At 40.4% G+C, this 15,431-nt stretch overlaps 1 protein-coding gene across 1 annotated transcript in view; it reads right to left on the reverse strand.

Moving 5' to 3' along the window:
• ATRN (attractin) overlaps window positions 1–15,431 on the reverse strand; it is a 147,151-nt gene that overhangs the window by 43,282 nt on the left and 88,438 nt on the right. The window contains exons 19-22 of the mRNA XM_070419991.1: window positions 11,111–11,248; window positions 6,544–6,637; window positions 4,728–4,780; window positions 1,589–1,683 (exon numbers count right to left, since the gene is read on the reverse strand). Coding sequence (XP_070276092.1) covers window positions 1,589–1,683; window positions 4,728–4,780; window positions 6,544–6,637; window positions 11,111–11,248 — 380 coding nt within the window. The remainder of the gene's footprint in view (window positions 1–1,588; window positions 1,684–4,727; window positions 4,781–6,543; window positions 6,638–11,110; window positions 11,249–15,431) is intronic.

Here is a 15,431-nt window from a genome sequence, read left to right on the forward strand (position 1 = left end):
ACTGAAAAAATATCTGTGAGAATGGTGTTGTGGCAACTGGGAGAAGTATACTGTTAGCCATGCTGGGTAAATTTTAATACTAATTTTTACTTTTTACTGACATTTGTCGAAGAATTATTTTTTGCAAATAAATCAGATGTTGTATTTTTACATTTTACAAATGGATCCAATCCTGCTGAAATTCTTCATTTTGTAATACCACATAACATTAGAAAATTAAGATTTTTAAGGGTGTTGTTTTAATAGTTTCTACAGGACAAAACTTCAATGGAAACGTTTTCAAAATGGAATCTCCAAACCAGAAGTTTCTCTCACAAAGCAGTTATCTTCTCATTTATTAATAAAACCTCACCGTCCCCTTGAAGGGACAGCTCAAATGCTTAATTTTAGTATTTGTTGGCAGCACACTACTAACAAGTACTTTATTCCACAGAAAGGACAATAAATTTGGAACCTAGTGCTTTTTTAAAAGATAGAAGATACACACTGGATACCTCTATTAAATATTCATAAGGTAAACAGGCAGGTCCAAAGGTTTTCATGGTCACTGCCCACATTGCTAAGAAGTATTACCAAGAGCCTACTTGCTTATTTAAAATAAAATTAACAACATCAATTACATCCTGAAAGACTGAGCGCTTCAACCACTTGCTTATGAGTAAGTTCAGTAAATAAATTTCATATTTGGTCCTTTTGCTATAACCTTATCCTAAAATCTTTTTTCAAAATTCCATTTAACATAGCCCCTGAAATGACATCCCTACACAGTTTTCCCACAAACTATTTTCATTTAAAGTACATTGATGAGAAATAAGAAACTTCTAAGGAGGCTCCTAAGTAATTTATCATCAAGTTTAGAAAAACTGCATTATGTATTGGAGTGGGTAATGAATAACTTTATATTTCATTGAAGAAATTGTGCAGATGTGTCTTTATGTTCAAGATGCTTCACTTTTAAATGTCATGCTGTGTTGGCACCCTTCTACCACTAGGAAATACCTTATGGCAAGATGGGGTTCATTATTAACGTCAGTAGATATAAATCCACATTTCAAATAGTCATCTTAATAATTTCAATTATTTCTGGCTAACTTCTTGTTGGGAATAACTACACCTTCGCTGTTTTTACCTCCACTCGAATGAGGCTAACAACTTATTCTATGAGAAGTGTCACCTCTGCCACCTCCCTTGACCACTGGTATTGATTTCAATCTGCAGTTTCTTGGTGAGTACTTTTTAAGCCTCTGATCTACTTTGAGAGAGTAAATCTAGGCTTTGCGATCTGCCCCTCTGATGGGGGAGTTACCTTGCAGTCTCTTCTCCTTTTCTGTACAGGGATGCAATGGGCTGATGGGCAAATCAAGTATGTGTGGAGTCAATGTCAGTCTGTGTATGTGATACTGGTAAATCTTAAAACCGTTCCTGCCTTTTAGGTGGAAAGGCGATAAAATGTAGATCTAACATTTCTTCCCTGTACCTCTAAACATCATCCTGTGTGCTCCACTCTGGAGACCACTGTTAAGGCAGTGCTTTTATCCATAATGACAAAAAAAAAAAAAAAAAAAAAGAAGAGACTTTTAAATCTTACTTCATCAGGTGTAGCCACAAAATTGATGGCTGTGTAATAGCGGTCATCCTCCTGGGACAGGCTAAAGGTGAACTGATAGTCAATAAGAAGGGTATCTATGATAAGAAAGACATGTGTATTTAAAAGTTGAAGTAAAACAAAACAGGTCTCTAGAAACACACTTTGATTTTCTCATAAATATTCAATACCAGGAAAGCACTTTTGGCTCACTTATACCCGGGGACTGGGGGTTTTTCAAAGGAAATCAAGGGCAGTATCATTTTGTTTGGATATACCCACCAAACCCTCCTTATACCATTATCCTGGTTGAGATTTTAAGCTCCAACCTAACCTACCTACAAATATTAATTGAACATCTATTTATTACAAACTAGGCTGTACTTAAGCATATACTAGTAATGTTATAAATGGGGAGTTGTTGGCAATTTAATTTTTAACCATATGGTTTTCCAAAGTGGCTATACTATTTCACATTCCCACAAAGAATAGCCAGTTGTCTGGTTTTGGTACAGTATCAAAGCATAATATCCGTAATTATGTGAAAAGGTAATTAAAATACTCCATTTTCCAACTATATGTCTGGTGAGGCCAGGCTTTTCTCATGATAGGGGCAGATGTGAGACTCCAGTTGTCTTCTCTAAATCCACAGTATTGGCTTTTGAGTCTAGACATTCTACAAGTGTATCTCACTGTGGTTTTAATACATATATTCCAAATGTCTAATGTTATCCATTTATTCATGTGCTTATTGGCCATCTATAATAATAAAAGCATAATATGCTAATTATACTGGACAGCCAAACAACCTTCCGGACGAAGCTGGGGCTTCGAGGACCGAGGCAAGCCACCGTGGCTGCGAGGGCCGAGCACCTTGCATGAATTTCATGCATCGGGCCTCTAGTTTATACATATTCTTTGGTGAAATGTCTATTCAAATCTTTGCCTGTTTTTAACTGGAATTGTCTCCTTATTCAATTGTAAGAGTTCTTCATATATTCTGGATATAAGACCTTTATCAAATATACGCTTTGCACCCAGCCGCAGTGACTCAATGGTTGAGTGTCGACCTATGAACCAGGAGGTCATGGTTCAATTCTGGGTGAGAGCACATGCCTGGCTTGCAGGCTCAATCCCCAGTGGGGGGCATGCAGGAGGCAGGCGAGCAATGATTCTCTCTCATAATTGATGTTTCTATCTCTCTCTCCCTTCCTCTTTAAAGTCAATAAAAATATATTCTTGAAAAAAATTTTAAAAATATGTATACTTTGCAATATTTTCTAGCCTGTGGCTTTTTTTATTTAAAAAATTTTTTTTAAAGAAACATCTATGTGAGAGAAAAAAAACATCAATCGTCTGTCTCTGATATGTGCCCCTACCAGATGCAATCCAGGTTTGTGCCCTGACTGGGAAGTGAACCTGCCACCTTTCAGTGTATGGGACAATGCTCCAACCTACTGAGCCACACCAGCCAGGGCCTATTTTTTAATGGTGTTTTTAAAATACAAGTTTTAAATTTTGATAAGTCCTAATAAACAACTTTTTCTTTTATAAATTGTGCTTTTGGAATCATATCTAAGAACTCTTTTCCCAAGGTCATAAAGTTTTTCTCTTTTCTCCTAGGGGAAAAATTTTTTTACCCTATAAAGTATCTATATACTACTATATTACATTTATAGGCTCCAGTTGGACACGAATTTTGAGGGGACACTATTCAACCCAGGAAAGCAAGTATATAATTAGAGTGTATATGCTAAACATTAACTCATTTTTCTCTGGTTCCATAATCTGGCCTGCTATGTGGGTTCTGGAAGACAATGTATTTACCCATAATGACCTGGTCCCTTTGCCAGATTTACCTTTCAGTATAAGTTAATCATTAGAGATTTCATTTTATATATTAGTTCCTAAAGAGGTGGGTAAGCCAAATCAGTTTCAGAGATAATGATAACTTCAACTATATTTTAAGATAAAAAAAATACTTTTATTGATTTCAGAAGGGAGAGGGAGAGAGACACAGAAACATCAATTATGAGAGAGAATCATTGATCGGCTGCCTCCTGCACACCCCACACTGGGGATCGAGCCTGCAACCCAGGCATGTGCCCTGACCGGGAATCAAACTACGACCTTCTGGTTCATAGGTTAACGTTCAACCACTGAGCCATGACAGCCGAGATAATATATATATATATATTTTTTTTACCTATGTCCTAAAGTAAGAAATATGGTGACCCCAACCAGGTAATGGCAAATGAAACAAGGTTTCCAGGGAACATAAGCAAAAAACCCCAGAGATATATATCTCTGTACTCTTCCCTGATATCTGCTATGGTCAAACTAACATAAACTATAATCACAATTAAAGTAGTTTGACCCTTTGCACTCCGATGACCCCTCTCAGGGAACATTGCAGTTTATTAGTGATTACGGGGAATTGAGTTATTTCAATGCAACTTTTTGAGACATGCATGTTTCCCTGAAGTTTTATCTTGAAATGGCACAAGAAATTAAATCAAAATATCATAAAATTACTAAGATATATACAAGAAATGTCAGCGGGTTTTGTGTCGGATTAAACAATAAACTACATATTCCCGATGTGGGACAAAGAAAACGGGACTGCATTGTGTGTTCTAACAGGAAAACACCTGGTGGTAGGCGTCAAACCACTTATTACTGTCAAACATGCACTAATCAGCCTGCAATGTATATTGGGGAGTGTTACAAAACTTATCATACTCTACAAAATTATAAACAATAAAATATTGTTTTTTTTGCAAATATACATTCCTCAATGTCACCCAATTCATATAAGTCCAATATCATTATAATACGTCACTTGGTTCCAAAATTATACTAAATAATACGAGGGTCTGTAAATGCACGTTTCCGCCGCAAAGTAGCATCGAGTAGCTGGTAGCCAATGTCCAGAATGGTTCGGAGTGCAAAGGGTTAAAATTGTGCCCATAAATGTATTAAACTTAATAGAATGTAAGCACATCAAAAACGAGGACACTTCCATGGATCATTGCTATATTCCTACAGCACTTAGCATTCTCAAACAATGTTAAAGACAATAATGAAGTTTTACTGAACTACTTTGCTTCTAGAGACAGACAAGAATTACAAAAACACTTACAATAACATGTTCCTTTGAGAGGGTTTCCCTGGTATCGATTTTCTACTTCACAACTAGGGGGGAAAAATGAAGATTATTTTCTATTGCTATTTAAAAGAGAATCTACATTCATTTTAAAATCAAGTAGACCCTTTAATATAAACTACCATTTTTGAGTCGGTACATATAATTACATTCTTCACTGTTATTCAAATCAAGTGAACTAACAAGAATTTGCATTTATTTTTAATGCTGACTGCCCAGGAGTTCATACAACCACCTACTGAGAAACATTTGCCAAACAAATGAGATAAACCCAAATATAATATATCTAGATCCTACTTATAATCATGAAAAACACATTTTTACTTTTATATGAACTATTCTTTTAAAAGTGCAGTTAAAACATTTTTCATATATTCATTTTTCACCTCTTTCCTATTCTCCCTGGATAAACTGATCCTGTTCTTCAAATACAAGTAAAAGAAGGCTAAACACAAATAACCTTTTTTTTAAAAACAAACAAACCTGGGACACAGTTCACCAGTCTAGAGAAAAAATAAGTTCTAGTTAAAAAAAAATTATTAACTTCCTCATAGGTATTATCTATGAACATCAGCAAAACCATTGAGGCAAGCACAATAGCTATGAACTATGGAAAAAGAAGGGGAAAGCTTGGGTCAAGCACTTTGCCCAGATAAATAATACAGGGATATGTGTCCGTTTATAAAGGGTGATTAACAGCACTTGTTTATACCTAAATCTCTTAAAAAGAAAGTCTTTCACTGGGCCTATTCCCCATTTCTTTGCTGTGTATCAAAACTGAGGACAGGAGTGATTAATTTTGCTCTATAACATTTTTCTGTTTAAAGAAACCTGGACTCAAAAATTAAATTTGACCTTTGATTATACTTTTCTTCACGTACTGGTTTCAGGGCAGCATAAAACCAATAAACATATATGCACTAATGTAAACTAGAAAATGTAGACAGAGCATTTCCCTCCTGAACACCACTATCAAGCCTCAATCACTGGTTACATAACTTTGCTTACCAATGACATATCTGCTTGCATCAGCTCAATATTTTGATACTACTAAACATTTCTAAGTCTCTTCTTGAGAGAATGAGTAGACCTGGAGTATGTGTTTTATGAGGTTTTCTGGTGAGGCAGACAGGAATATATGAATTAGAGAACAATCTCTCTTCTTTCAACATCCCAGGACATTAAAAACAATTATTGTTAGTCCCACTATTGAAAGAGGTGGAAACAGATTCAGCACAGTTAAGTGATTCACCTCAAGAGGACCCCGCTCAGTGGAGGCACAGCCAGGGCTGAAACCTCACATCTGCTTGCATCCTCATAGGTGGGGACCCCAGACTCTCCCTTGGAAGATGTCTCATCTACTTCATCAAGGAAAATGCTAGAACAGGGTGGGATGTGTTAAAGGCCAGAGAGGATCACCTCCACTATCAGACAACCAAAATGCCAAATAAAATACTATCTGGGAATACCAGCTCTTCCAACTCTCTTTCGAAAAAGGGTTCAATCTCCTGACATGACAAAAACCGAGTACTGGCTGAAGTTAGACAACTAATCCAAGTCAGCAACTCAGGGAGTGTCAGAGTTATTAAGGAACTGCTGCTAAACTGACGACCTACTCACTATGGAGGTTGACCAAGTTAGACCTGTCTGAAGTAGAAAGGGCAAAATTCCAAATCAATCAACTTGGGATCCCTTAGAGCCCATGGCAACAAGGCATAGACCCAGATGACCTGAGTCAATCACTAAACCCAGGCATGGCCTGTGGCAGGGGTCCTGGGAGGGTGGTACTCACAGCTGGCACTCGTCCCCCTTGACGCCCTTGGTGGTGCAGAAGCACTTGCCCGAGTTGGTATTGCACAGTGATGCGTGACCATTGCACTTACATACTGGAAGGAGGAAAAGGAATGTTGGTCACAACTGGCTTAAAAGATTACTATCAGAGACTTTTTCTAAAACAAGTTAATTAATTTCAATTGGATTTGACATGAAAGGTTAAAATTAAAGCATTTAATGAGTAAGATTCTTTTTTTTCAGCTAATGATTTATCTCAAATAATGTAAAGGCAATATTAAAGGAACCAAAGTCAAAGGATAGGAGGAAAGTCATTTCCACCACCATCTGAAGCAATCCCAATTTTTATCTTTTTAATACACTGTGTTTTCCACTAATACAATTCTTCTATTCATTCAATAAACATTTAATGAGGTGTCTCTAGTGTGCCAGTCGCTGGGTGTGAGGACACAGACACAGTCCCTGCCCCCATGGAGATGTTCTGAGTGATGACAGTCTGAGGGGAGGGTTGGTCAGGCTGCACTCAGCCTCAGCTGAGGTGCCTTCTCCACAGTGGTCACATTTCAAACCCCACTAGGGCTCAGAAGTAGGGTGGGATTCCAATGGCAGGTTGGTGTTTCAGAGGCTATTCAGGACTCACCAGCCTTCCTTGCCTTCTTCTTGGCCTCCATAAAAAACTACTCCTGTCACTTCTCTCCTCTAGCCATCAACATCTCTCTACCTTTTTTTAATCCAGCACACTAGAGGCCTGGTGCATTAAATTCACACACAAATAGGGTCCCTAGGCCTGGCCAGTGATCAGGGTCGGTCGGGGTCTTCTGGCTGCTGGCCGGGGCCTTCCTTCCCCTAGCTGCTGGTTGCCAGCCAGGGCCTTCCTTCATTCTGCGCTACCCCCTGGTGGTCAGTGTACATCATAGCGAGCAGTCGAACTCCCGGTCAGTCAAACCCCTGAGGGGACAATTTGCATATTAGCCTTTTATTATCCTATATAATAAAAGGCTAATATGCAAATTGACCAAACGGCAGAACGACCGGTCACTATGATGCACACTGACCACCAGGGGGCAGATGCTCAACACAGGAGCTGCCCCCTGGTGGTCAGTGTGCTCCCACAGAGGGCTGGCTGATGAGCACAGTGGTGGTGGTGGGAGCCTCTCCTGCCTCCCTGGCAGCGCTAAGGATGTCCGACTGACGGCTTAGGCCTGCTTCCCACACCAAGCTGTCAGTGGGACATCCCCGAGGGCTCCTGGACTACAAGAGGGCGCAGGCCAGGCTGAGGGACACTGCCCCCCCACCCTGAGTGCATGAATTTCATGCACTGGGCCTCTAGTCCTATCTAATAATAAACAAACATGGTAATTAACCGTACCTTCGCTACCATCGCCATTGCCCGATCAGCACGATATGCAAATAAACCGCCAACAAAGATGGTGGCTAATTTGCATACTGCAGGCAGGGGGGGACACCGGGAACCGCCATCCAGGCCCCTGTGTGCGACCCCAGGAGCCACCGGAAAGCCAGGCCGCAGGCAAGGCAGCCCCCCCGGGACCCAGGAGCCGCCTTGCCTGCCACCCATGATCGTGATCATGATCGTGATGGGAAAGCCGGGCCGCAGGCAAGGCGGCCCCCCTGGGACCCAGGAACCCGTCAGTGAGGTCTGCAGGTGAAGCAGCGATCAAGCTATGAGGGAGAGGGTGGGGGGCGGAAGGAGCTACAGGAGCAGCTCTGGCCGGAGACTGAAGACTCCGGCCGGAGCGAGGAGCAAAGACTGAAGGCTCCAGCTGCAGTGAAGACTGTGTCCAGAGCAAAGATGGAAGGCGGTGGCCAGAGTGAAGGTCTGGGTCCTGGGTGCCAGAGGAAAACTGGTGCTGGGGAAAGAAGGCCTATTGCACGAATCTGCGTGCAACAGGTTTCTAGTCTATATAATAAAAACCTAAGTGGCCGTTATGGCAGAATGACTAGAATGACCAGTCGCTTGACGAGCACTGACCACCAGGGGGCAGACATCAACGCAGGAGCTGCCCCCTGGTGGTCAGTGTGCTCCCACAAAGGGAGCACTGCTCAGCCAGAAGCCGGGCTCACAGCTGGTGAGCATAGCAGTGGTGGTGGGAGCCTCTCCCGCCTCTGTGGCAGCACTAAGGAGCAGTGAGCCCAGCAGTAAGGAGCAGCGAGCATGTGGGCGGTAAGGAGCAAGGCCTCTAGTATAGGATAAGTATGAGACATGATAAATTTTATGTTAGCTGAAATAAGTGAGTTTTTTTGCTCAATTCCTTTTCATTTTACACCCTGTTTTTCTGTGAATAAAATTAAAGGCATTAGGCTGGAGATAGGTGCACTTTTAAAATAAATTTTGCAGAGAAAATAATCACCCAAAGAAACCTGTGAAACAGAATAGTAAAGCTGTTAAGAGAATGGATGCACATTCAGAAACATGAGTGTTCAACTGCTGGCTCAGTTGAGTATGGAGAGGGAAGTACAGTATATTAACAAAAAAGCAAAGGCCTGAAGTTAGTTTGCCTGGGTTTGAATACAGTCCACTCCACTTAGCTCCTTTGTAACTTCGGGCACGATATTTAGCTCCTTTAAGTCTCTGTTTTCACATCTATATGATGGGTATGATAATAGTACCTGTCTCTTGGACTCTTGTGAAAATTAAATGAGATAATACATGAATGAAACATAGTAAGCATTCAATAAATCATGGTTTTTATCCTTAGCTTAAGGACTATATAATTATAAGAGGAAAACATAAAAGACTTAGTGCCACTCACAGTATTTTAAAATCATGCTTTCTATTGTGGATTGAGACCCTAAAAAATAAAATTAGCTCTAAGTTATGGACAATAGTACTCAGGCCCCACAACTGCTACAGAGCAGAATATAATTTTCCTAGATGGCTGATGAAGATCCGGGGATAAAGACAAGGCATAGATCCAGCAGACCTGGCTACTGGTACAGGAGCTTGGAGGCACAACCAGGCCCAGGAGTTAAAGTCACACATCCTGGATGTGGTTCCGATCTTGCAGGAAGAAGTTGGGCAGATAGGTTCCTTGATCACAGGGATAAAGCCCCTACGTCTCGGGTGGCTGCCAGCACAATGCCTTGTACACAGTTATCAATAGGTTTGGGTACTGATTACTGTCTAATGGATGAAGTCTATTCATAGGAGTAGAAAAATATTTTTACTGAAGATTTTTTTAATCTGAGCAAGAAATTTTATTTAAGAGTGGTAGAAAATGACATTAGAAAAGTAATTATAATTATTCACATCTACTGAGTGATGACTATGTGTCATGCATTCTCTGACTGCTTTCATTCCAACGTCCCCATATTTGCAGATGAGGAAACTGAACCCCAGCAAGGGTAAGGGATATACCGCTAGGACACAGCTCTCTCCTGGCTGCTCTGGGATCAGACCTTTCTCAAGAGCCATGTGAAGGAGCTTGGCGGCAGAATTAGGTTCGGCCTGTACCCACCAGCCACTAGCTCTGTAAGCTTTTGAGAAAGCAGAGGGGAAGACTAATTTACTATGAAACCTTTTTAAAAAATATTCATACACTTTCATGTGCCCCTGTCCAGATGTCCGGGAAACAAGAGCTTGGGAGCATCCCGCCCAGGCCGTGGGGAGGGGGTGTCTTCTTGGTGTGCACTACTAATTTTAACAACCAAATGAGCGGAGATTTTCTTTTCTTATTATTTTCCTGCTCAGAACCTGAAGGGTCTTTTCATGGAAACTAGAACAAACCAAAAATAGGTTCACTGGTATCACTGGTCACTTATAAAAAACATAATTTATATTCTAACAATAAAATGTCCTGTTGCTTACAGAAATCTATTTGACATGTATGAGGAAATGTGGGACTATTTAAATATTTAAAACACACCAGAAGTACTGACTGAGGAGTCCGGCTTCTGGTTAAAAACCTACATGCATTTTTTTCCAACCATAGCCTTTCCCTGGCAGGCCTTAGCGGGAAAGCTGCCCTCCCATACCAGCCTGGGTGGAAGTCTCTGAGGGGAGTTACAGCCAAAGTGTCAGGGACCCCTTGTTGGCCACCTCTTCCACATATTTTCATTCCAACGTCAGATGCCTTCATTCCTAGGTCTCCTTACCTGAGGCCTTGGGCAGAGATCATCTTCAGGCTCTGCTGAGCTTCCTCATGGGGGAGGAGAGGAAAGCCTTGAAGACACTTTCTCCACTCTCCATCCCCAGGGCTTTCCCACTCCCAGCCCTTCCTCTTCACCCTCCCTCCCCAACCAGGGTCCATAAGAGGCTTTTGCTGAGCCTTTTGTCTGGGCTCCCTCAATAGTCCAAAGACCACCCCCACCTCCACCCACCGCCTATGCTCATCTAACCTGACACTCAACCAGTGCGCCATTCCAGGAGGCAACATAGAACAGATGGAGTTAATGCATTCTCCACTTTAAGCCTTTTTCTTGTATGACTTAAGAAATACAATATCCAAAACCAATCGGCTTCTTTCTCCTTTTAGATATTCAAGTCAAAGAGAAGCACTGTGTTACATCTGGGTTGCAGTCAGTAATCCTGACGGATGGATTTGACTTACACTGACATTTCCCCCCATTGGTGGGATCACCATAGAAGCCAGATATGCAGGTCTCGCAGTGCTTGCCCGTGGTCAGGTTCTCACACTTCTCACAGATACTCTGATTAATGCATTTGCTGTGGCCATTGCACTGGCAAGCTGAAAGAAAAATAATTTTTTTGGTCCCATTGTACAACTGATGGAGTAAGTGCCACAAGATTATTTGCAACTATCTAAGTCCTTTATTGCCTCTAAATACAAAATCATTGAAACTGGCTCACTAAAAACTAGTTTGAAAAAGAGCTAGTGTGTGAAATTCAGAAATATACCACAGCAAGAAGAAAGTCCATAGCCAGTAAAAACAATAATTTTTGTTGTTATTCACCGTAAAAACAATATATGCTTATGGTACTTAAATTTGAAAACTGTAAGGAAGGCAGGAAAATTACATACACTTCCACAATCCAGAGATCACTGTTCACATCTGGAATTTTTCCTTCCAGTATTTTTTAAAATATATTTTTATTGATTTGAAAGACAGGAAGGGAGAGGGATAGAAACATAGATGTGAGAGAGACACATCAATTGGCTGCCTCCCACACATGCCCTGACAAACCAGGGCCGAGGACTGAGCCTGCAACCAAGATAAGTGCTCTTGACCTTTCAGTCCACAGGCCGATGCTCTAACCACTGAGCAAAACAGGCTAGGGTGTAAACAGTTTTACTGAGATATAAGTGACATATAACATTGTGTAAGTTTAAGGTGTACAACATATTGCTTTGATACACTTATATATTGCCTAATGATTACTATCATAGCATTAGCTAACACCTGGATCACATCACATAATTATCATTTTTGTGTGTGTATGAGAACATTTAATATTTACTTTTTTGCAACTTTTGCAGGTCTTTCTTGCCTGATCAGCATGATATAGTTTTTTACTATTTCAGAAACTTTCCATAGCTGGTACCTGTTTTGTTTACCACCTGTTCCCTACCCTAACCCTGTAGGTCAGCGGTTCTCAACCTGTGGGTCACGACTCCTTTGGCGGTCGAACGACCCTTTCACAGGGGTCGCCTGAGACCATCCTGCATATCAGATATTTACATTACGATTCATAACAGCAGCAACATTACAGTTATGAAGTAGCAACGAAAATAATTTTATGGTTGGGTCACAACATGAGGAACTGTATTTAAAGGGCCAGAAGGTTGAGAACCACTGCTGTAGATATTTGAGTTGTTCTATACAGACTGCAGCTGAAAAACTTAAAAATGACTACATTAGTTATGACTGCACCAAAATTACTTTGGATGTATGGGATACTCATGTTGTTCCTGTGAAGATGGGTAGTCCTCCCTTAGTATCTACTGATGCACAAGTCCTTTAGTCGGCCTTACATTCTATGGATGCAAAACCCATGGATATGGAGGGCCAACTATACAGCAAAAGAGCAAAGCACAACAAACACAAAATGTAATACCCAAAATCATTTACAAAAAACAATCTGTTCAATATAAAAAGACTAAAAAGAAAAAAAAGACTGAACAAATGTGTCTCTCTTCCCCTTCAAAACTACACTGAAAGATTAAATTAACAGGAGTATGGGATAAGAGGAAAAGATGCTATCAGAAGTATTGGGAGATACTTGTAAAGTATTGAGGAATTTCCAGAAATTGTAAAACAGATATGGTCAATCTGACCAAACAACGGGAGTTCAGACACCTGTATCCTAATCCTAATATAGGAGAAGGAGGGGACTGACAAAGTGACCACATACACTTTACCACTTGACACCTAAATAATCCAACAGAGGCTGGCAGCCAGAACAGGCCTCGGGAGAGTGATGGATAGCAGGAAGTACCTCACGACCTGCTCAACAGCTGGCTGAGGCATCTGTCCGAGGCTGCAGGAGGAAAGGACAGTTCTGTGGAGTGAGTTGGGGGTCAGAAAGAAAAACCAGGGCAATGCCCCAGCTATCTTCAGGTCACCATAACATCCTAGTGTGGGGAGACACTTGGCACAACCATGACCATGACCATGCCAAATGCACCCAGGCACTTGGTCTATTACTCCCTCTTTCTTCTACTGAAGGAGGAAAGCAGACCACTCAACAACAGTCAGAGCACACCAGAACTGGAGAGACCTGTGGCTGGCTAGTCCGCTTCTCCCTTAGGATATCACACCACACCTTCACAACAGCTCAGTGTACCAAATAGTGATAAATTCAGATAATCCTAAAGATAAATACAAACCAACCTTAAATAGCAATCAGTATAAGAAAATCATCAATGTAAAGGCACTACCTGGATAAACACAATGAGCAACTAACCTTGAAGGAAAGGCTGATGCAAGAAACTTAAGAGAATGAAAAATACTAATTTTAGTAATTGAAAGAGACAAGAGATTATTGTATTCATAAAATAAGCAAGCAAGCTCTGAAAAAAACCTCATGATATTTAGAGAATTTGCAAAATGAAAAAGGATAAAACAAAATTAGACACAAAACAAAAAATCCTCAATAGGTTAAACAGAACATATATCTTCAAGAAAAGAAGCTATCTTCAAGAACATATTATGAACAACTGTATGCCAATAAATTTGATTACTTAGATGAAACAGACAAATTCCTAGAAAAACACAGATTACCAAAACTGACTCAAGCAGAAATAAAAATCTGAATAAACCTGTAATAAATGATAAGTTTAAATTAATAATCAAAGATCTTCCCACAAAGAAAAGTCCAAGCCAGATGGTTTCACTGATGAATTCTATCAATACTTAAAGAATTAATGCCAATCCTTTGCAATCTTATTAAATAGAAAAGGAGTATATTGGGGGTTGTGCCTTGTACGTTGTGCCTTGTTGTGTTGTATTTTGTGCCTTTAAATCAACGCAGCAGAGAGAGAACTACATAACCAAACACCTGGAGAAGAAAGATCATGGTGAAACAAAGAACAAACCCGCATATGAAAGAAAAACAGGCATCATCAGAAAAGGAAGTAAACGAAATGGAGGCAATGGTGCAAGCAACCTGTCAGAGAAAGAATTCAGAGAAATGGCCATAAGGTGGATGAAAAGAATGGAAGACAAATTCAACAATATGTGTAAGAATCAAGAGGAAATGAAGAAAAACCAAGAAGAAATGAAAAATGACATCACTGCTATAAAGAACTCAATGGCAAGCATCAACAGTAGACTAGAAGAAGCAGAGGACTGCATCAGCGAGCTAGAAAACAAGGTAGGAAAAAATACCCAAGCAGAGCAGCTTCTAGAAAAAAAAAATTAAAAAGCAGGAGGAGAGCCTAAGAGAACTCTGGGACAACACAAAACGAAACAACATCCGAATACTAGGGGTGCCAGAAGGAGAGGAAACTGAGCAAGGAATATAGAAAACCTGTTTGAAAAAATAATGACAGAAAATTTCCCTGATATAGGGAAGAAAAAACTCACACAAATCCAAGAAGCTCACAGAGTCCCAAACAAAATGAACCCCGAAAGACCGACGCCAAGGCACATTATAATTAAATTGGCAAACACCAACGACAAAGCAAGAATCTTAAAAGCAGCCAGAGAGAGACAGAAAGTTACCTACAAAGGATCCCCCATCAGAATAGCGACTGATTTCTCAACAGAAACACATCAGGCAAGAAGGGAATGGAATGAAATATACAAAGTCATGCAAAGGAAGGGTCTGAATCCAAGAATACTGTACCCAGCAAGGCTATCAATCAAAATTGAGGGTGAAATCAGGAGCTTCACAGACAAAAAGGGTCTACGGGAGTTTATTACCACCAAACCAGCAATGCAAAAAATGCTAAAGGGTCTGTTGTAAAAAGAAAAAATTGGAAACAAAGAAGGAACACAGCGGTAAAGAACAAAAATGGCGACTAACAAGTATCTATCAATAATAACTTTAAATGTAAATGGATTAAATGCCCCAATCAAAAGACATAGGGTAACTGAGTGGATAAGAAAACATGACCCATATATCTGCTGTCTAGAGGAAACCCACCTCAGAGAAAAAGACGCACACAGACTGATGGTGAAGGGATGGAAAAAGGTTTTTCAGGCGAATGGAAGTGGAAAAAAAGCCGGGGTAGCAATACTTATATCTGACAAATTAGATCTCAAAGTGAAGGACATATAAAGAGATAAAGAAGGCCACTTCATAATACTAAAGGGAGCAATCCAACAAGAAGAAATAACTCTGGTAAACATATATGCACCCAATATAGGAGCACCCAAATACGTAAGCAATCTTCTGGAGGAGATCAAGGGAGAGATTGACAGCAATACAATCATAGTAGGGGACTTTAACACTCCATTATCACCACT

The sequence above is a fragment of the Myotis yumanensis genome, unplaced genomic scaffold (genome assembly GCF_028538775.1).
Source record: "Myotis yumanensis isolate MYYU_CA2020_CCGP unplaced genomic scaffold, mMyoYum1.0.hap1 SCAF_7, whole genome shotgun sequence".
NCBI lineage: Eukaryota > Metazoa > Chordata > Mammalia > Chiroptera > Vespertilionidae > Myotis > Myotis yumanensis.